This window comes from Harpia harpyja, chromosome 1, assembly GCF_026419915.1.
Source record: "Harpia harpyja isolate bHarHar1 chromosome 1, bHarHar1 primary haplotype, whole genome shotgun sequence".
NCBI lineage: Eukaryota > Metazoa > Chordata > Aves > Accipitriformes > Accipitridae > Harpia > Harpia harpyja.
The window spans coordinates 19082166-19103175 of NC_068940.1; the positions used below are offsets into that span (position 1 = coordinate 19082166).

A 21010-nucleotide genomic window follows, 5' to 3' on the forward strand; every position below is an offset into this window, starting at 1 on the left:
GAGAGAGGATAAACCCTTAGGGAACAAATAGCAGAAAGGGGATCCACTGGAACAGCATATAAACCCAACATCCAGTGCCATGTACCTGTGTGTTACCCTTTCTGTCCTTTCATCAGAGGCTGGGGAATCATTTTGATTTTAACAAACTGCTATAATTAAAAACTGAAAACTTGTTTGGGAAGTTCCGTGAACGACTTTTTGATCAGTGCTATGCTTGTGGCTACCCAGTGTTCTGTGGTTATTTGTCACAGTTTTCAGGAGAAAACAGAAGGGGTTATAAACCCTTAAGGATTAAGTGTGAGATTGTTTTATGATTTTTTTTTATTTATTTATTTAACCAGGGACTCATAAGGAGATCTAACTTCAGTACAGTGGGTTTTCAAGTTGTAGTAAATGGCAGTAGCTTCATGGATACTGTCAGGAATCTTAAAAATCTCAGTGATGAAACTGCTGAGATATTCATTATTTTCTTTAAACTTTCACTTCAATGTCCTTGATACTTGCGGGTTTCAAGGTATCAAATGCAATGCCAACTTTTAAAAAACAGTTTCAGTTCTACCAGGGCCAAGTCGCAGGGACAAAGTCTGAGGCCCAAACCAGCGAAACTGTTGGCAACTCTTATAAAGAATGCAATTGTTGCACACATGACATACTGGGGAAAAGTCAGTATAGTATTTGGAAAGGGAAGTCCTGCCTCACAGACCTGTTGGAGTCCTCTGAAAGAGTTATCAAGCATATGGTTAGCTTTGACCTCTTTGATATGATCTAGCTGTGCTTCTAGAAGGCTTTTGACAGGGTCACTCACCAAAGGCTCTTAAGCAGCCATGAGCTAGAAGTGAAGATCCCTGCATATATCAGTAATTGATTAAATGACAGGAACCAGCAGGAAGAAGTAAATAATGAGTTTTCACATTGAAATAAGGTCTGTTGTAGTGTTCCACAGGGATCTGTACTAGGGCCAGCATTGTTCAACATAAAAATAAACTGAAAACAGGTTTGAATATCAAGGTGAAAATCTTTGCAAGTGACATTCAGCATAATAAAGCTAAGGGGCCTTTACAAAAACTTGCAAAAGGAGCTTATGACTATGACTATGCTAATACACTTCACCTGGCAAGGAAACTGGCTTTTGCAACGTAATTGTCCATACCATTTTTCTGTTATTACAGTCCTTAACATCAGTTTAGCCTGTACCAGCCGGCACTCTCCCAGAAAACTCCTGTCAGTGTTTAAGGACCAAGCCCAGGGTGATTTCTCACAGATGATATAGACAAGGTAACCCTGCTTTGGAGGAAGGCAGGGGAGAGAAGAGGAGAATTTAGCCATATGGATTTGAGCCTTGCCATGCCAACCAGTCCCTACCTTACAATGGTTTAATAACTATAGTAGTTTGCTACATATACATATACATGTAGTCTATGCTGTCCCGATCCAATGCAATACAGTGAATGGACACCAAAATGATGGATGGTGAAATTGTTATGAAATTATGTAAAGCCACACACATAGTAAACCCCAGATTTTACATTTAAAATAATAAAGTCTGACTATTGCCATCGGGGAATAACGCCATAATGTTACAATAGATAATAACAGGAAAACATTAGCCCAGAGCCCTGCAGCAGTCAAAAAAAGCAAACAATGCCATGCATCATGATGAAATTGAGAAAGTAATTAAGCTGCTGTCTATATATGCATGAAGCACTTGCAACTTGAATACTGCAATAAATTATGATCGTCAATCTCAAAAGATACACCAGAAAAATGGAAGAGATTCAGAGGAGGGCTACAGGTGCAATCAAAAGTATGGCATAGCTTCCAGACAAGGAATGATTAAGCAGACAGTCCCAGAACTTTTCATCTTGGAAAAGAGACAACTGAAGGAGAAGTTGGTTTAAGTGTATACATTCATCTGTGGCAAAGAGAGTGAAGAGGCAATGACTATTTACTGTGGCTTCCAATGACAGTATTAGCTGTCTAATGAAGCTGTCAGTTACAATGTTGTCCTGGTTTCAGCTGGGATAGAGTTAACTGTCTTCCTAGTAGCTGGTACAGTGCTGTGTTTTGAGTTCAGTATGTGAAGAATGTTGATAACACTGATGTTTTCAGTTGTTGCTCAGTAGTGTTTAGACTAATGTCAAGGATTTTTCAGCTTCTCATGCCCAGCCAGTGAGAAAGCTGGAGGGGCACAAGAAGTTGGCCCAGGACACAGCCAGGGCAGCTGACCCAAACTGGCCAACGGTGTATTCCATGCCATGTGACGTCCCATCTAGTATAGGAACGGGGAAGTGGGGGCAGGGATTCGCCGCTCGGGGACTGGCGGGGTGTCGGTCGGCGGGTGGTGAGCAATTGCACTGCGCATCATTTGTACATTCCAATCCTTTCATTATTGCTGTTGTCATTTTATTAGTGTTATCATTATCATTATTAGTTTCTTCTTTTTCTGTTCTATTAAACCGTTCTTATCTCAACCCACGGGTTTTGCTTCTTTTCCTGATTTTCTCCCCCATCCCACTGGGTGGGGGGGAGTGAGTGAGCGGCTGCGTGGTGTTTAGTTGCTGGCTGGGGTTAAACCACGACAAATGTTCAAAAAACAAACACAAAGAGTTGGTGCTTTTTACAAGATTGTTAAACTGTGAGTCTCCTTGCAGAATGTTGCGGCTCCTAGAAGCTTACATGGTTTCAAAGCAAAATTAGAGAAAGTTATGACAAAGAGAATTTATTGGGGATTACTAAAAACCTAGTATTTGGAGACTGAGAAAACATACAGGAGAAAAATCATTATATGCTTCTCCATGCTTATATACTATCATGGATGTCTGCTTGTTGAAGACATCCTTGTCTTGGTCTATCAGGATACTAACAGAATAAACAATACTTTATTACACTTATGTCGAGTTTGTTCCATGTTTTGCATTTGTCTTTCATTAATGAAGTCAAATGAGATGCTAGTGAAAGGCTTTTTGGTTGTTTGTGGAGGTGGGTGGGGGGTTTCTTTTTAAGAAAGAGATTCAGACCTAGAAATAAGAAAAAGGGAAGTCATTGTACTTTGTAATTCTGAGATCTATATTATTCCTGTAAGTGGTAGAATTACCATTTGTAGGTATTTTAGGGTGCTTATTATGGAAATAAAGGCTGAAGCATCAGCTGCATCAGACTCCTTTCAGATTAACTGAGATAATAAATAGCAAAAAATTGTGTTAAGCCTATGCACTATTTCTGTGCACATATTCCTGTGCTTGCAAGGGGCCTGCTCAGCTCTGAGGATGAGACTTTCTTGACTTTGTGATCCCACTGGAGACAGCAGAATGGCATAAAGGGGGCTGAGGTCTGATAAATGACAGCATTCAGCAGCTGCTCAGTTCTTTCAGGAAGGAAGCAGCAACAACGGGCTGCAATTACCAGTCTGAATCTGCTAACTACCTTTAATTGGTCAGCAACTGAGCTTTTCCAGTCCAGAGAAGTGAATGTATATTCCCTTGCAGGTAGTAATTAAGTCTGATTTTCATGATCCTTCTCTATAGGAACAAGATTGCTAATGACTCAGATGGACATAAGCAAAAAAAAAAAAAAAAGACGATGGGAGAAATTAATGGTTTTTAAAAATCTGGGAAACACTAGCTTGAAGATGTCTTTATTCTGAGAAATTCTGGCTTGTAACAACTTCTCGGGCCATCATACAAACTGTAGACTCAGAAAGTTTAGCAGGCTCTCGTCCTGGTGCATGCTATGCTCAGGAGATACGCAGAGGTAGGAGGCACCTGACGTGGAATCTCAGACTGCTTCGTTAGGACCTAGCTGTGTGACCGCAGTGGACTGCTGCCTAATGAAGCAGCAAGAAGGGCATTTGGCGAAAGTGCGTAGTCCCAGTTATCAGGAGATCTGGTAAGTACCTCCTGTCATTAACAGTGCTGCCATAGGTGAATCTCAGCTGCTTCTTGCAGGGAGACTGATGAGAATCACCGTGTCTGGAAAATAGGGGCCTACACCTTCAGATACTGCTTGGGTTTGTATCAGGCAGATAGAGGGCTATACTGCTTATGAAAAACAAACAAACAAACAAACAAAACCAAACAAAAAAATGCCTTAAATATTGCAGGGTAATATTAAATATTGCCAACCAGTTTATTGAGACAATCTTAAAGGGGAAGAAAAAAGAAGAATTTTGCTTTGATGACAGCATTTATTTTTCCTCCTGTTTCTGAAGGCTATTCTTTAAAAACCATGAATGTGATGACTGTGTTGCACTTGTAAATAAGGTGTGGTATAAAAACTTATAATGCAGCTTCATTATATGATAAGAGTGAAACGTGTCCCCTGTGGAGAAAAATCGATACTAAAGATCAAAGGAATACCTTCAAAAGGCCTTGCATTAAGGGTTTACAAGTGCTGTATTTCCTAGTTCCCCTCATGTTGATGAAAAGCAGGTCATGTAAAAAGGTTCATTATTGGAGAAAAGACAGTCTTCTGTTTTTTTTAAATGTGAAAATACACATTTCACTTTTGTAAACCAGTGACCTGCTGCCTCAGGAGTAGATATTTTTAAAAGTCTCTTCTTAGCTTCATTGAATACCTTTGCTAACAAGTGAGAGGCCCTTATGCAGGATGGGTTGGAAGTGCTGCAGGCTTCATTCACTCGCTGACAAAAGGATAGTTGGGGGAGACAAAGTCCAGAAACAGTTTCATCCGCACCTCAGAAGAGACTTGCTCCAGAGAAGGGCAGATGGCATTTTAACTGCCCAGGGACAGTTGCTTTAAATCACAGCTGTGTCTCTGTATGAGTCTTTGCCAGTGGGGATTATCCAAACATGAATCAACACATTCTCTTGCCAGATCCACCCACCTGGGGGACTGGCGTTACTCACTGTGAGTGCTATAGAGAGGGTGACTCAAGCCATGTTAAGCTGAATTTGGACCAGTGTCTCCAATGTACATGCCCAAGAGGATGGTAAAACTCTCAAATAAATGCTAATTCTCTCTTGTCACAGCAAGATAAATGTTTCTTATAATGCACCTACAAGCCATAGATTCATTTGCCTAAAGACATTAATTCAACAGACATTCCAATACAAATTGCTCTTAGTTCGCGTTCCCTAAAACTTTATTTATATTCGTGTGACTCCTTGACTCATGTAGCTAAGGGAACCTGCACTGGTATCCCAGACACAAAGAACTGCCTTCAGCTGTTTCCTGGCAAAATTTTCAGCTGAGCTTATCATCTCCACTGTATATACCGCTGAACAGATCAGCAACCCAATGGGCAAAAAGTGGTTCTGAAAATCTGTTCCGAACAGTTTGCAGCAGGACCTGCTGAGTGGGGAAGTGTTTCTTTTTTAGAGTGGCCTATGTTTCTGTGCCTGAATGGGATCTGAGAACTTGTACTCAAAGAATGGGTGCTCACCAGTCAAAAACCTGCCCCTTAAGTTTTGGGGATCCCTCAAAAGCTACTTCAGCTCTCACAGAAATAAATGAAAACACCTTTCTTGATTCTCCCAAGTTCAGCAAAGGAGGTCACTCAAGATGCACGTTGGCTGTTTTCTTTTCATCCTTTCAATGTTACCCCCGACCCCGTCTTTACCTGTGAAGAGGGGAGAGGGTAGGAAAAAAATTAGGAAGATGAAAAAAAGAGGAGCTTGTTTTTAAAAGTCAGTCATCAGTGATATATCCAGTCTATATTCATGTTTGTAGGATGACTACACTCAGAGAATATTTGAGCACTGCAGTCAGAGGAAATCATGTGTATGCATACCTGGGCTATCTTTAATTAGTTTGGGGAGTAATAAAAGTGAACCTACAGTGGCACAGACCTAGCCTCTACCTAAGGCTTGGTATTATTGGTGGTAGCGTGCTGTTTATAGCACAGCCTTTTGTTCCTACAGCTTCACTGTTCTTAGTATTCAGGCTAGGTAGATTAAAGCTACATTCAGATATTTTGTTTTCAAAAGAAACACAGCCAAAGTCAATGAGATCACTTCCATGCATGCAGGCTACACAAGATTTATACTTGCTATGTCCTGTTAAAATACATATTTTAGTTTGACAGATTGTTTGGATCATCCTGAACATCAGTTGCATCTTTCCTATTTAAAGAATGGCGAGTGTAATATGAAGCACTGCTGTTGCAGTTAACTCTGCTATTTTTAGCTGTACACAAGCACTACAGCTTTCTTTTAGAACAGAATATTACTTCAGTATTAACAAATGAAACAAACTAATGTGGGATACATTATCAAGTTGCCGAAGGTTCGCCTTTCTTCATGTCATGCTAGTGAGTGACTGTGCTGCACTAATTAAAAACATTGCCATGGCAATTGCTATAGAAACATTTAAATTGGCATCATTGCTAACAAATCGCTGCTATTGATCCCAGCAGGGCTTATTTCACACTACACCTGAAGAATCTAAACAGAATATTTTACATTCAAAAGGACTTTAAAAGATACAGGTTTTCCAGTTGCTAATGTGCTCAGGAGAATAATGTCTTTCATACAGAGATAATTCATTTACCTGGAACCGTTGTAGGATTCTGATATCAGAATCCTTACTGCAAGGAGAGACAGTAATGGTTCTAGGCTACCACCACAGATCCCTCAAACAGTAAAAATAAAAATATTTATTGCCTTCACTCAGATCCTCTGATTTGCAAAGTGGGGAAAGAATCCAGGTTATCCACAATTTGGGGCATTAAAATGTTTAATACATTAATACCTCATCTTAAAAGAAGTTTCCAATGTAACTAGGAAGAAAACCATTTTCCATTGTTTGACAAGAATAAGTTGACTGTTGTACTGAGTCAAATGGTGGAAGCAGACGTGAAGCGAGAGGGATTGCATGTATAACTTTTGATCAGTTGCTTAGAACAAAACCCATTAAAATTATTCTTTCTAGTTTCAGACTTAAGATCTTTGTGCCTCTTGGAAGAAATCAAATTAGATGTTTACCATAATGTTCAGTAGATCCAGACTGATCCAGACTAATAACTCTCTCTCTTTACACCTAATACGTCCAACTATTGTAAAAATCAAAAGTGGGAAATAATAGGCTTTTTTTTTTTGCTTTTTTTTTTTCATTCCAAAACCCGAATCTTACCCTTCTTGACATGAAAGATACTACCTTTCCTCTCAGTGGCAGTGAAGTCCTTCTGTTAATTAGCAAGGAAATCAGTAGAGGGCAGCACTACACAGAAAACCACACATTTTAAACAATGTCACACTGAGTTCTGCCCTGGCTGGGACAAAATATGGGAACCTAGATTCCTCCGAGAAAAACCTCTGTTAAAAAATAATGTTTTTGCAGAAATAATTTCTTATAGCAGGCTCAGAGCATCTGTGCACAGTGTATTGTGGTCCCTTGAACATCTGCTCTTACTTTTCCAGACTACACCAGAATCCTTTGTTTCAGTATTAAAATACACCTTCTGAGTCTGCCAAACACAATTCCTTACCCACTTGACTTGTAGCTGACTACAAGACCAGATGCATAAAGCCAACGACCACCTCGAAGTATTTCTCTGAGTACAAAGGAAAGAGTAGTATAAACATCTCATGCATTTGAATGAGTATGGCAAGTAGTGTTTGGACAGAAATGAATGAAGGCAATTTCAGGAAATTAAAAATGTGTAGCTTTGAAAAAGCAAAAGTGAAGCATTTAAAATTTGAAATTTTATTTCCATTTGAAATTATCACAAAACTGAACATGCAATCACACTTCTTAAAATGGTTAAATGAAAATATATTGATGTCCCCTATCCTTCCCCCAGTTTCAAAAAAAGAGAAAAATAAATGAGACTAAATAATTTGAGTTTTAAATTTGTTTAAGTTTTGAAATAATGACATTTTGAAGAGAAAATGTGAATTGTTTGACATTTTTGGATAACTTATTTTTCACAGCAGTCTTCCAAGGCTTAGAGTTTTTGTAAAATATATTTTTAGGATTTTTAGTAGTTTCATAGATTCACTATGTGTTAAAATTTTGCCAAATACATGTATAGTTTTCAGGGCTTTTTGGTTTTTTTTGTTTTGTGGTTTGTTTTGTTTCAATGCATAAGAGCTGATATGTTCCAAGAAACTAGAGAAATAAATCAGTCATGATCTTAAACATATAAAAACATAAAATTTATTGGAATAGTTAAGTAGCAACACATCACTCATATACAAAGCAAAAGCAAATAAACCCAAAATTTGATCAACATGAATATTTGAACGTGCTATCATTCAGAATGTATATAAGATGAATTCTTGAACTATAGTCCAACAAAAAGTGCTGTACTACAGCTGTGAAAGAGCACTATTTGAGGACAAATCAACCAAGAGTGTCTCAAGAAGAAATAAGAATTCAGAACCATTGGACAAACTTGATAAACTGCCCTTTGAGTACTGTATTTTCAAAAGTAGTTCCTGTTGCTGTTTACTTTCATTTTACAATACCTTAACCAGGATCTAATTTACAAAGTCTGAAGAGGCCCTGCCTCAGACAGTGCAGTGGGCTGGATTTGAGGATCTGGATGATCATGTCTTATGCTCTACATTGATAAATAGTTTTATTCAGTGATAAAAACTACTTCAGTCTATATTATACAGGGAATTAGAATAATCAAATTTAGACATGGATAAAAGATTGGTTAAGTGGTTTTCTTTTTCTTTTGATCTGTATCCAGTAAGGTTCAATCACAAGGCAAGATCATAATGTATGCAACATATTTTCCAGTTAATCTCAAAATTTACTGGTATTAAATTAGCCACAGGAGAGTTCCCCTTTGCCCCTCTGCATGCAATAGGAACATACCAGGCATTACAAGGGAGAAAACAAGATTTTGAGTATACCTATAGAATTCTAAGAAAATACATCCACTAATGTATGCCAAAATCTATGAACATTCTTGATTTTATGCAAATAGAGTTAATTTAGTCTGTCCTTTGATTCTTCAATTAAAATAAAGAAGTAAAAGAAATTAAGAGTTTTCCTGCATTATATCCATGATCTTCTGCATAAATTTGACACCTATTAAATTGTTAGGGGTGTTTTTGTTATTGAACATGTTAGAAAGTGATAAATATTCCAAGCCTTCACTTCTTGCTCAGCTAAAACTCTTTTTGAAGTTACTAAAATGCGAAGACTTTGATCGTCCTTCAGGATTGCTAGTTAAGATCCTGAGACCATACAGAATATCATCATTTTAAGGAAAACTTCACACAAGGGCACCATCCTATCAATTTAATCATTAAGGCCTTTAGAGTACAATCCACTGAATGTTTTCTGTTAAACAGTTTTGGTTCTCGACTGACTAATAATTTTCACAAAAAGCATCTTATTTCAAAAAAAATCTCTCTTTTTATACAGAAAAAGACTCCCTTCCCCTCCCTTGAAAAAAACAAAGTGAAAGTACCTGCTGGTAATGTTGGGTTGTAGGAGAAAGGAGGATGGATATGTATATTTTTTTTAAATTTCAGAACTTCAGTATTCTAAAACTTCTGGGTGTTGTGGCTTCATGCTACTATCACTGTTCATGGACTAGGATTCCCAAAGCAAATGATACTTCTGCTGCTGAATAGCTTTCTTATGCTTTCTGTAATATACAATGACAGCTCAGCTAAAGATATGTTAAAGCAAAAGCAGACTTGAGAGGAAACCCAGGTTATGGAAAAGACTGGGACATCAGGCACCTCAGCTGTACTGCCAAATAAAGAGTATGGGTTTAAAAAAAAAAACTTTGGTTTTGATTAAATGTTGTTTACAAACTTCTACACAAAACATCAGTGCCAGTCTCAGAAAAATAAGGCAAAAATAAGGTTCTGTATCATGAAAATTCCTATTCATTCAGGAGGGGAAAAAATAAAATGCATTATAATGCAGAATTCTGTCCTGAATGCAGAATTTTGTTAACCCCAGCAGGACTCCTATGAACTGAAACTTATCTAATAAGTACTTTTTCTTTCTGGAATAAGGAATCTGTTGAAGGCATCAATAATACTTTAATTTTCATATTATGAGTTCCTTTGTGCAGAAACAGAAGCGGATCCTCTGGACAATTGGGAACAAAGGGGGAGAGGGGTTGTATTAATCATGAAGTAACAGAAAATTCAGATGTCCAGACAATTCTGAAGAGATAGTAAGAGAGCTGAACTGGGAGAGATTACGTTGGATGGTCTGCTATTTGGGCTGTTTCATTGTGTCACGATGCTGCTGGTAGCTAAAGTTTTCAGATGAAGAAGTATTTTACTCAGATTGTGTTTTAAATTAATGTCATATACAGTGTGAGAGAGTGAAATAGAATAAGATAAAGGAGACATTAAAGAACTTGACTTAAAACTCTCCGAGTAATTTTTATGGTTATATGTAATTTCCATGGGTTATTGTCATGATCACTAGGCTATTGGTATTCCTGTTTCCTTAAGGCCATGGCCTTAGGGAAACAAAATTATTGCAACTTACTGAAATACTGTTCTCCATTCTGTAGGTCCTACTTGCAAGAGGAATATAACATTTGAAAAATTTGTTCCGGTGAATTATTAGAGGAGTGGAGGCTAACAGCATCTCTGTAAATGATGAGGACTTACTCCTTCTTGACAGTTTTGCTTTGGAGCTGTACGTTTCATGTGATTCATATGACGCCATCCCAAAAAAGGACTAACAAGCACTTACGCAGTGAAAGGATAACAGGATTGTCAGAGAATGATGGAAAAACACTGCACCGTACCAAGCGTGGTTGGATGTGGAATCAATTTTTCTTGCTGGAGGAGTACACAGGTCCTGATACTCAATATGTGGGCAAGGTAAGCCTTGTGTTTAAAGGATTCTTTAGAGGTGATGCATCTGACAGCCTTGGTATTTTCCCTCCTTCTCCACAGTTATTTTGCTTTTTATACAGCAATGATCCCAATTTCTCATTTAAGTCAAAAAAAGCATGTCATGGACCACCTGAGGCTTCCATGACTGTTCAAAGCTGTGGAAGAAATGAAGTAATTTGGTGAAAAAAATAGGAAACTGTTCAGACTAAAATGTTCCAACTTCTTATTACATATGCCCATGCAAGCTTATCACTGACTCATTTCTAGTTTTCAACTGTTAAACATAAATATTAGATAAGGGAATAGAGAAGTTATGCTTTCATTCATCTACCTCATGTCATTTGCCAGTATACTGGGATGTGTACTTCCTCAAATGAAATATAGAGTTCTATTTATTAATAATAAAATTGCTGTCTATGCACAATTCCCAGTATGGATAAAGTGTTTGAGAAGAAAAAAAGTCTGGTTTTCATCATTTCTGCAGTAAATTGAGATCTTTACTTAATGGCTTGAAAGACTTTCCATTCTTTGAGACCTATCTACATCAGCTATTGTCAACAACAGTACCTCTGAATTCCAGCTGTCTGGAGTCCTACCTTTTCTGATAACACACATCTCAAAGATTTCCAGATTTTTAGCCCTTTGTGGTGTCTCACCATCCACAGATGTGCCTTGTGGTCTCGTATAACTAAGCAATCTTGGTAGAGGCCTTGAATACAGACAACAACCACCCAGAATGACTTACAAATTAAGAAAATGTTTATCTTAATATCTTAAGTTAATTAGTGTCCACTCCAGCTTCTGTCATTCATCCACAATGCTGTCACTAGCTCGGATTTTCAGGTAGCTCTCTCACTTTCTGGTGCCTAACTACCAAACAGATTGAGACATTTTTAATTAAAAGACCCCAAAATGTTTTTGAATATTGCAGTAGCAGATGTAGCAGAATTTTTGACTTGCAGTAGCAGAAATAAGATGAGAGCCAATAACCCTATTGCTAGAGGAATTTATCAGTGTGTAAAATAGGAGGGTTTGTTGTAGGCAAAGGGGTTTCCAATAAAGAGTGAAGTAACTGCATAGAAAGATTTCTGAAAAAAATTTGGTTGGAAGTATCTTCTAGTATTAAGTAAACTTGTAAAGAAAACATACAATAAGGTACACAATAATATAGATCTCCATAGCCGTAAGTTCTACCTAGACTCACAGAAATATTTTTTTTGTGAAAATAGAAAGCTGTCATAGAGGAGAAGCAAGTATCAAACATGAGAGTTGATTCCAGTTTCAGTCCCACTGCTATAGATGAATGGACTCCAAACCATATAGGCCATTCTAAATCTCAAATAAATTAAGATTACATCAAGACTGTCATCACCATCTCTGTTTCACAGAAGGAATGCCTACATGGTATATTGCAACAGAAGCAAACTTATTCTGCACTTATTCCAAACTAACTAAAAGCCATTGGACTTCATTACCATAGAGCTAAGTCCAGGAAGGAAAACAAATGGCTATACAGCAGCTGGATCTGAGATGATTCATTTCTTACAACTCAGATAACATGTGGAGATTTTTCACATTTTACTGCAAAATATTGTACAGAGGCCCTGAGGGAGAGGTCCACATTATTGATCTCTAAACAGATGGAAATCATGCCAAATATTACCCTGTGTTCCAAAGAGATGGAGTTGGATTGAAGGGATAAACTCCATGTGGTTGCATTAACTTTAGAACAGTTTATGACCTGACAAAATGATCGTAGTTCTGTCCTCAGTGGTATAAACCCACAGTAAATCCATTTAAGTCAGTTCAGATTATCCTAGGTACATGTGACATGCAGCACCAAGAGGGAGCTGCTAAAACAAGAAGTCAGCTAAGGTTTTTTTTTTTTTTTAAAGCAAAAATTTTTTTGAACAATATTATTCTGAGAAAGGCTTAAATCTCAGGTTTAGTATTCTCCTGCTCAAAGTGATGGTAATTAGCAAACTGGTATGTGTGAAGAGAGAGCACTTTTATTCCGACCCATGGGGACTAGTTCATAGCCAGTATTCTTATCCAGTCCCTCTTTAATATGGATATGCACAGGCAGATGGATTACTGGGGTAGAATAATAAATGTTATACTAAAAATTAAATAAACTGAATTAAGAAACTTTATCAGCAGAGAAACTTCTAAGGGATCATAGCCATAATACTAAAAAATCAGTTTTTCCTCCCTAGTTCAATTTTCAAACAACTTTAATCTGTTAGGTCATTGTTTGTGTTTTGTTAGTGATGCTACTTTGTTGATGCTTTATTTTATTATGAGTGCATTCTGTTATTGCCAGTGGGGTAGGATCACTTGGTATGACATAAAGGGATAAAATTTATTTATGAAGAAGGATGGGTACATGGAATGGAGAGCTATTGTGTGACATCTTCACACTTCTCACTCCCGCTGCTCAGCCCCCCAGCCCAGTTTAGACCAGCAGCAGGGACCCAGGGGAACTGGACACTTGATTTGGCCACTGGACTGTCCAAGTCCTGGCTGGCAGTCTGGCCCCTAAAAGGGCACTTCTGCCTTGTACTCAGGCCCCTCTCGGTGTCAGAGGTTCCTGAAGGGAGTTTTCCCCCCATATCTGAGGTGTATCTTAAGTAGCACTTTTTAAAATTAGATTGTCAGCAGCCAATGGCCTTACTAGCCAAGTAGCCCCAGGACGATCTCTTTCCCCATATTTAAGGCCAAATAGCAGCTGTTACTGTGGCTACTCTCACCCTCTGGTCTCCTTCCCAAATATCTTCCAAGAATGGAAAGTGGTTAACAGCTCCATCATCCCAGATTTTTTGTTTCTTTCCTGCATGTACCAAACCAATCTCAACAGTTAGAGCGGAAGATGCAATCACGGTCTCATTTATCTGAGTGGTGCTTGTGAGTAGGCTTCACTCTGTGACAAGAAGTAACTAAAAAAGAGCTCTGGTGTACTTGTAAGGTAGATGAAAAACCCAACTCCACACAAACCTGGTGCATGGCTCCCAGACTGCTAACAGGGGTAACATGGTGTTAATGGACTCTGAACAGCTAGTACAGAGTTTATGTTCCCAATTATAGTTAGATAGCTTTTAGACAAAGGCTGTGGTAGTGATGATAGGTGGCATAAAATGGAGACCAGTAAGTGCATCTGATGCACTTAGCAGAAATAGAAAATATTGTTTGATGAGCAAAGGAAGTTAGCATTCAACAGCTGCCAAAAGACTTGATGGCTAGAAAAATTGTAGTAAGGAAATTATTCAAAGAACAGACCTAAATGACAAACCACCCTTCAGGGACAGGGCATATATGCAGAACAACTGCCTTGCTAATGTGATGGGAGTCAAAAGTAAATCCAGACAACCTACAGTATATCCATCACGCATCTTTCTTTCCTTCTTCCAACTCAGAGGACCCATCTGTCTCATATACTGGTGCATGCATAAAAAATAAGTGCATAGGAAGTCTATAAATTTGTTAGGTCCTATTACTCGTACCTGCAAAATGCAAGACCTGCTTACAGCATCCTTTCATTTCTTATCCTTTTAAATTATATTCAGGAAATGCTTACAGAAACCAGTGGCTCCATCATGCTAGGTGTTGTATAAAAATTGGATAGGGAGAAAAACTTTGCTCTGGAGAGTTTGCAGCTGAAATATTTAGTCAGACACAGGTAAGGTAAGCAGTATCACAGAGTCCTGTTTAAAAATTTGGCCAAGAAAAAAACCCTAAAAATTTCTAAAACATAAAAATGACCATATTCTTTCAAGATGCCTGTTGCCTGGTGTGATTGTTGAATATCTCAGTGAGATCATCAGTGTGAGGAATTTTCAGAGGATGTAGTAAGGGGAACTGTAAAATTCCTTCTGCCTACTAAGAATTCATAAAAAAGAAAAAGTGGATTACAATATAACATTCAGAGTTAAACGTTTGAGAGAAGTTTCTTTTTAAAGGAAAAGAAACAACTGGCATTTTGTCTGTGAAATATGAAGGGGTTGAGAAAATAAAACACTTGACTGTATAGCATACTGTTGCATTCCTTGGCTTCTGGGATGTCCTTTTCTTTCACTAGGGAGGGGCCATAGATCCAACTTCTCAGCTGCTACTAACTTTAAGCCCCATGCAGAACCCAAGAAATTAAATCTAAATCACTGACCTTCTATGAGAAAATCCTACCAAATTTACTTACTTCCTAAACAAACAATCCAAAGAGATAATAATCTAAAAAAAAAGGACATGCAATTTAGGAAGTATTAAAATGTTGATGGGGATGATGTTCATTAATTAAAGAAAAAGCTAATAAAATGCACAGAAGGCTCTAGCCAAGTAGCCCTTTAGGGATAATTAGTTTTATATTCCAAAGTTAATACTGATTTTATGTGTCTCCACTCCTAAATAACTTACCTGATAACCACTGAATGGGCATCAGTTGTGCAAAATGCCAAATATCCCACCTCTTTAACTCCAGTATTATGAAACATCCCTAGGTGGGAAGAAACAGGCCTAATCAGAATCATCAGACATTTTGAAAACCATAGTCCTTTATGCTTTGCAAAGTGATTTCAAGAGACAAGAGATTTTCCTTCCTTTAAGTCACTCGAGTACATTTTTTACATGAAAGCTAGTCTCTCCCTATATCAAACAGGCACTTTGCTAATCAAAGGCTGCTAATCTTGATGGGCAGATAATGTGTGAATTTCTATGCAATGTATGTTAGACTCAAATCAAACACCTGTCATAACCCAGCTTTTAAAAACAATAAACAAACAACAACAACAACAAAACCACATTTGTACACCACATGCAACCTTTCTTTTTCATATTAAGGGGGGAAATACAAAATCAAATAAAAAAGAACTGACACTGCTCAAACTTAGCTGCTCCATGAATAACATTCTGTTTTGTAACTTCCATAAAAATAAATTAACTAAGTTTTGCATATCATAAGCATCATTTAAATTGGATGTAAATTAAAAAAACCCCCTGTTCTACCTCCAGTTAACCAGTGAGTTTGATTCATGACATTTGCCTGTGTGTCTTACTAAGAAGTATAAAGTGAAAAGAAAAATATTCAGAGGGTGGGTTTTTACAGGAGGACGGTTTGTTTTGTTTTGTTTTGTTTTGTTTTTCAGGGGGGCGGGGTACAGCATATATCTGCCACATAACATCTGCTGCAAAAATATTTTTTTATTAATTATCTAATTTTGTTTTCTTTATGTACTGAATTTTATCTTAATCTTGCCTTTAGAGTATGTGAGACAACTTACTTTTTCACTTGTGCCTTTAATCAATTTATGCAACTAATACATGAGGATTTCTTTACAGCATTTGTTATTTTCCCTCCACAGAGTCAGTTTAAGAACCACCTATTCTTAGGATGAGAGAACATACAGGTGCACTATCCTTTCAGTGTTTCAAGTGTGCCCTCCACTTTGTAAAAGATGCAACCCACTCGTCTCATTTGAAAAACTGTTGCATTCAGTACAGCACCTAAATGTTGCTAAAACCAGCGTGTTTCTTTGACATCTTTTGTCTTAGCAGTATGATAAGTTTCAAAAAACCAACAGAATCATAAACAATCATATGTTGCTGACATATAGTCATTTAGAAGTGTAATTCAACTGGGGGAAGATTTTGTCACATTCTTAACATGTTCCATCTAGCATGTGCTATATCCTAAAGCCATCTTTTAAAACACAGATTTGAAGAAGATTTAATAACATATTTTCATTAGAATCTCTGCTCTTAAAGTAAAATCAGTATTTTAAGATTAAATAAAAGAAGAAAAATTAGTGGGGTCTCCTGGGTCTCATCCTTTTGTCTTTACTTTCCTCTCTCGGTCCCCAAGTTTCTCCTTGTCTTTGAATGAATACTGCAGAAATAATGATGTATCAAAACAGAAAGGAAAAAAAGCCATAAGGACAGAAAAGATCAAAGAGATAAGAAAAAGAGTCTGACCAATATTTTAAAAAGTAAGAAACATAAAACCTATTTGATTCTAAAATTAATAAATTCATAAATTATGTCCACTTACATTGCATTCTTCAGTTAGCACATTTTTCCAATAAACATTTGATCTAATTTCAAGCAGCCATATCTCTAGGCAGATGAATCCCCAAAATAAATTTAAAATGGAAACAGGCAAACCAAGAAAAAAAAGGTTAAAAAAAATGCCACAAGTCCTGTCTCCAGATACATGCATAACTTAACTACAAATACCGATGAAGAGCCATAGCTTTACTTGTTTAAAAATAACTTATTTTCTGAAGGCTTCTGTCATAAACCTTATTGAAAAATTGCTGGAAGGAAAATTTTTTTTGTCAAAAAATAGTAAAACCCAAAGTTTTCAATAAAATTTTATTGCTGCTTTTAGAAAGAAGGCTGGAGGGCCAGGGAAGAAAATGTTGAAAGACAAACGTGACATCTTCCAAAAACAATAAGACTTTTTTCTTTGGGAGAAAGGACAGCAGCTCATTTCTGACAACCTACATACATTTTTAATTGAAGTTTCAAAAATAGTGAAGAGATCTAATCACAACATTCATATCCCAGGTGTAAACAGTTTAAATATGAAATACCTTGAATGTTACATTGCAATGATAGGCCTAAGCTAGAATTTTGCAATCAAAGCTGGACATCATATTTCACAAAATAAAGATTAATGTCTGAAAACAACTGCAATGATCAGGGACTTCAAATACATGAATAACAAGAGTGAGATGGCATTGTTTGGTACAGATAGAGCAGCTGTCATGAGATCTGACAGCTTCTGTTTATTCAACTACATAAAAGAGTGATGAAAAAATAATCTCAAGTTCTTGTCATGTTCAGGGCAAGAAGTTGGGTTCATAGTGTCATAAGATTGATTTACATTCAACATCAGGAAGAAGTTTTTGATGGTAAATATGGTCAATACAGTGAAGTACTAGGTAAAGATCACTTAGAGAGACAGGATTATCTTGATACTGGAGGTTTTCATGACAAACTAAAAAACGATGTGCCAGAAAGTCCACACTGATTCTTCCTGGAGGCAGAAGGATGGCACAGATTATCTCTTTTGGTCTCTGTCTCTTCTGTTTTCAAGGATTTTGTGTGAGTTGTTTGAGTTCAAACGCTAAATCAGCTCAACTGCTTGTGAAAAGCAAAACTAAACCAAGAATAAACCCAAAGACATAAGAAATGAGGGAATCCTCAAGCTGTTTATTCAAAACTCTTCCCTTTCCCTTTTCCTTCCCTTCTCTCTTTTCCCTTCCCCTTCCCTCTCCTCTCCTCTCCTCTCCTGAGACAGAACATCCAATATGCAATGATTTTCAAGTTAAAAAAAAAAAACAGAAAGCTGCCAACTATGTGCCTTTAAAGAGCCTTTGTGTTTAACTGAAAAAGGAGAATTTTCAAGATAATTTTTAAGAATTTAACAAGGCTAAGTGACAACTTCATCCACAGCATAGATACAGGCATCTGAAAAATTACCCAGCTACTTTTAAAGCCAAAGCCAATACGAGACAATTCAATAAAAGCAAAACAATAATAATTCCCCAATTCTTTTCCCTTTTCCCTGCCATGCTTCTCCTCTCAGGTGTGGAAAAATTACACTCACCAGATACCCAACACAGCAGCAAAGGGTACTATGTGGAGTCTAGTTTATTGTTCACTACAGCGCTTGCTCTTTGCTTAGTCACAGCTCCCCTTCTGCGGGGATCTCCTGAGTGTGCTCAGAGCACCCGTGGGTGGGCCAGGACAACAGTAACGGCGGTCTGGGGCCAACGGAGGTCCCCCCTGTGGAGTTTGCTGGGATGGACGGTGCTGACAAGCTAAAGAAAACCGAGGCTTGAAGTAAAACTACCTGATTTAAAGACAAAGGGGGCACGAAGACTAGAGTTCTCTTCTGTCTCCAGTGGTAATTTCCAGTTGCCATTTAAAATACCATTTTCATTTTAATAAAAACAGGCTTTTCTGAGCTTAAAAGCCTCTTGGTCTTGGCAAGCTCCTTATGTGAAAAGGCCTAAGCAGCTCTGCCTAAAAGATCTAGCTGGCTCAGGAACCTGCCACAATAGGTAATTGTTATTCATAGAATAGCCCTCTCTTCTTATTACCACTTCATAGGCTGGTATTTCTCAGCCTTGCAGCATTAAGCCTGTGGGAAGAGAAGATTAGACTAGTGGCAATCTGCAGACCTATCATTATCTGTTATCAGGCAATCATTTATGGTGCATGAAAAGGTGGGAGGGTGAGGAAAATGTATTTCACAAGATACTTTTCATGATGTTGTATATTTATTGCACTGATTACATTATGGGAGCGATTCTGAAGAGGGCAAGTATTTTGACTATATTGTGGTTTACCGGTACCTGCCAACCTGGTGATAAAAAGAGTGCAAAACCCATCAGAGCAAATCAGTATGTGACTACTTAGAAAGGGCAATTTGACTGCATCAGAGGGTGGTATTGTGCAACATCTTGTCTGTTGGAGAAAGGTTTATGAATAGTCACCCTGAAGACAAACAGAGGAGCTGTCAACAAGCAACTGTCAAGAACAGCATGTTTTTTCTTCCTGTACGTGTCTGATACATCAAATCCTGTCCGTTGCAGAAATCATCATACATTTCAGCCTTCTAGAAACTGAAAAATATGTTAGTCTAGCCAATGTAATCAGTCAATTTAACACTATGCTGGGTATCAATCAAAAGAGGAATCTGTGATGTCTTATCAGTTATAGAAATACATAACTACAGTCAAATCCTTGCTGTATGCATTGCTGTAGCAACATAAACATACTGGGCTAACTTCTGCTCTCTCTTACATCAATCCATGGTCAAGAAACTCTGCTGAAATCTCTTTTCTGTTTTTACACAGCGGAGTGTAATGAAAAGAGTGAGAAAGCATTCCAGCCTCCATGAACCTTTGAGAAGTTATAAATTCCTTCCTATCTTGCTTCACATTTCAGGGACAACAATGCCCATTTCGGATGGAAGCCATCATACCATTTTTGTCAAATTGGGAGTGTGAGGAAATGACAATCAATCAGGCTCATAATATTAAATGAGTTTTAGCCTTAACTGAAGAGAAATTCTTTTTATGTGTTCTCCATTTCCATAGAGGGAACCTAAGGAGAAATGACCTCAATTCCCCTATGTTTAAGTTGTAGAACTCTTAACAAAATCTCAAAGAGGTCTTTGGAATGGTTGATTCAGATACAAGAGTAAAGTTGTAGCCCAAACCCTGCCATAAAAATAATTAGTGATGCTGGAAATAATTATTAATAAAATTTGATTGAATATTTGCTTTATGTACATTTTGCTTTATTTTTTTCTGTCTGTAAAATGCAATTGCCAGCACTTGTCTAATGAAGCTTTTCCTCAGAACATGTCTATGTATGAGGTGTTCCCACACAATATTACAAAAAAAGCTCTGGAATATCATGAAAACAGCCATGAATCAGCCATTTGATTGAAAGCAGGGCTTGGAAGTATTTGGTTGAATAAGATAATCAGGACACACTATGAAAAGGAGAAAAAAGAGAACTAAATATTTAATAGCTACCTACTTGGTGAACAGTGTTTGAATGCTTGAATTTGTGATATAAATGATTGCTTTAACTATGCATTCCTAGTGCATAAAAATGACAAACACAGAAGTATTAAGTGGGATATTGTTATACTTCTACTCAAGCACTCATAAATTGCATTTACCTAACTTCAAATTTGTGATTGTTGTCACCGCCTGTAGCCATTTTTGCCCCTTGAACTTTTAGGTGTTGCTACATACTTCTGATTAAGAGCTGAAATAGATTTAGTTTCTAAATATTGAGAACAAATTTGGTTCTTATAAAAAAGTTCTAGTTTACAACTTCTATGCAGCTTAAGTGGAATTAACACTACTATATCACACTGTTAAAAATGTTGCAACTACTGATGCAAGCTTTAAAAATGGTGCTTTTCTGATAGTTCAGTCTTAGAGGGACTGTGGAAGTAAGCATATTTTTCTTTTTAATAAGCATTTGTGATGAATAAACACTGTCAAATACCAGGAGGTAACAGAGCATTAAATGTTCAAATATAACTGGGTCAGGTAGCTGACTGATAGGACTGAATTAACAAATGAAAAATAAAATACAGAAAGTATTTGCTTACCTTGTCTCTCTACCACTGCAGCATTTGCATTTAAAACGCTGAGACTAAAGATCCTTTAAATCAATAATTAAAAAAAAAAAAGGAAAAAGTT

The 21010-nt window shown here is 37.3% G+C and overlaps 1 protein-coding gene across 1 annotated transcript in view; it reads left to right on the forward strand.

The window, feature by feature from the left end:
* Window positions 1–21010, forward strand: part of CDH9 (cadherin 9) — a 100059-nt gene that overhangs the window by 20356 nt on the left and 58693 nt on the right. The window contains exon 2 of the mRNA XM_052781027.1: window positions 10457–10772. Within this exon, the coding sequence (XP_052636987.1) occupies window positions 10542–10772 (231 nt within the window). The 5' untranslated portion in view covers window positions 10457–10541. The remainder of the gene's footprint in view (window positions 1–10456; window positions 10773–21010) is intronic.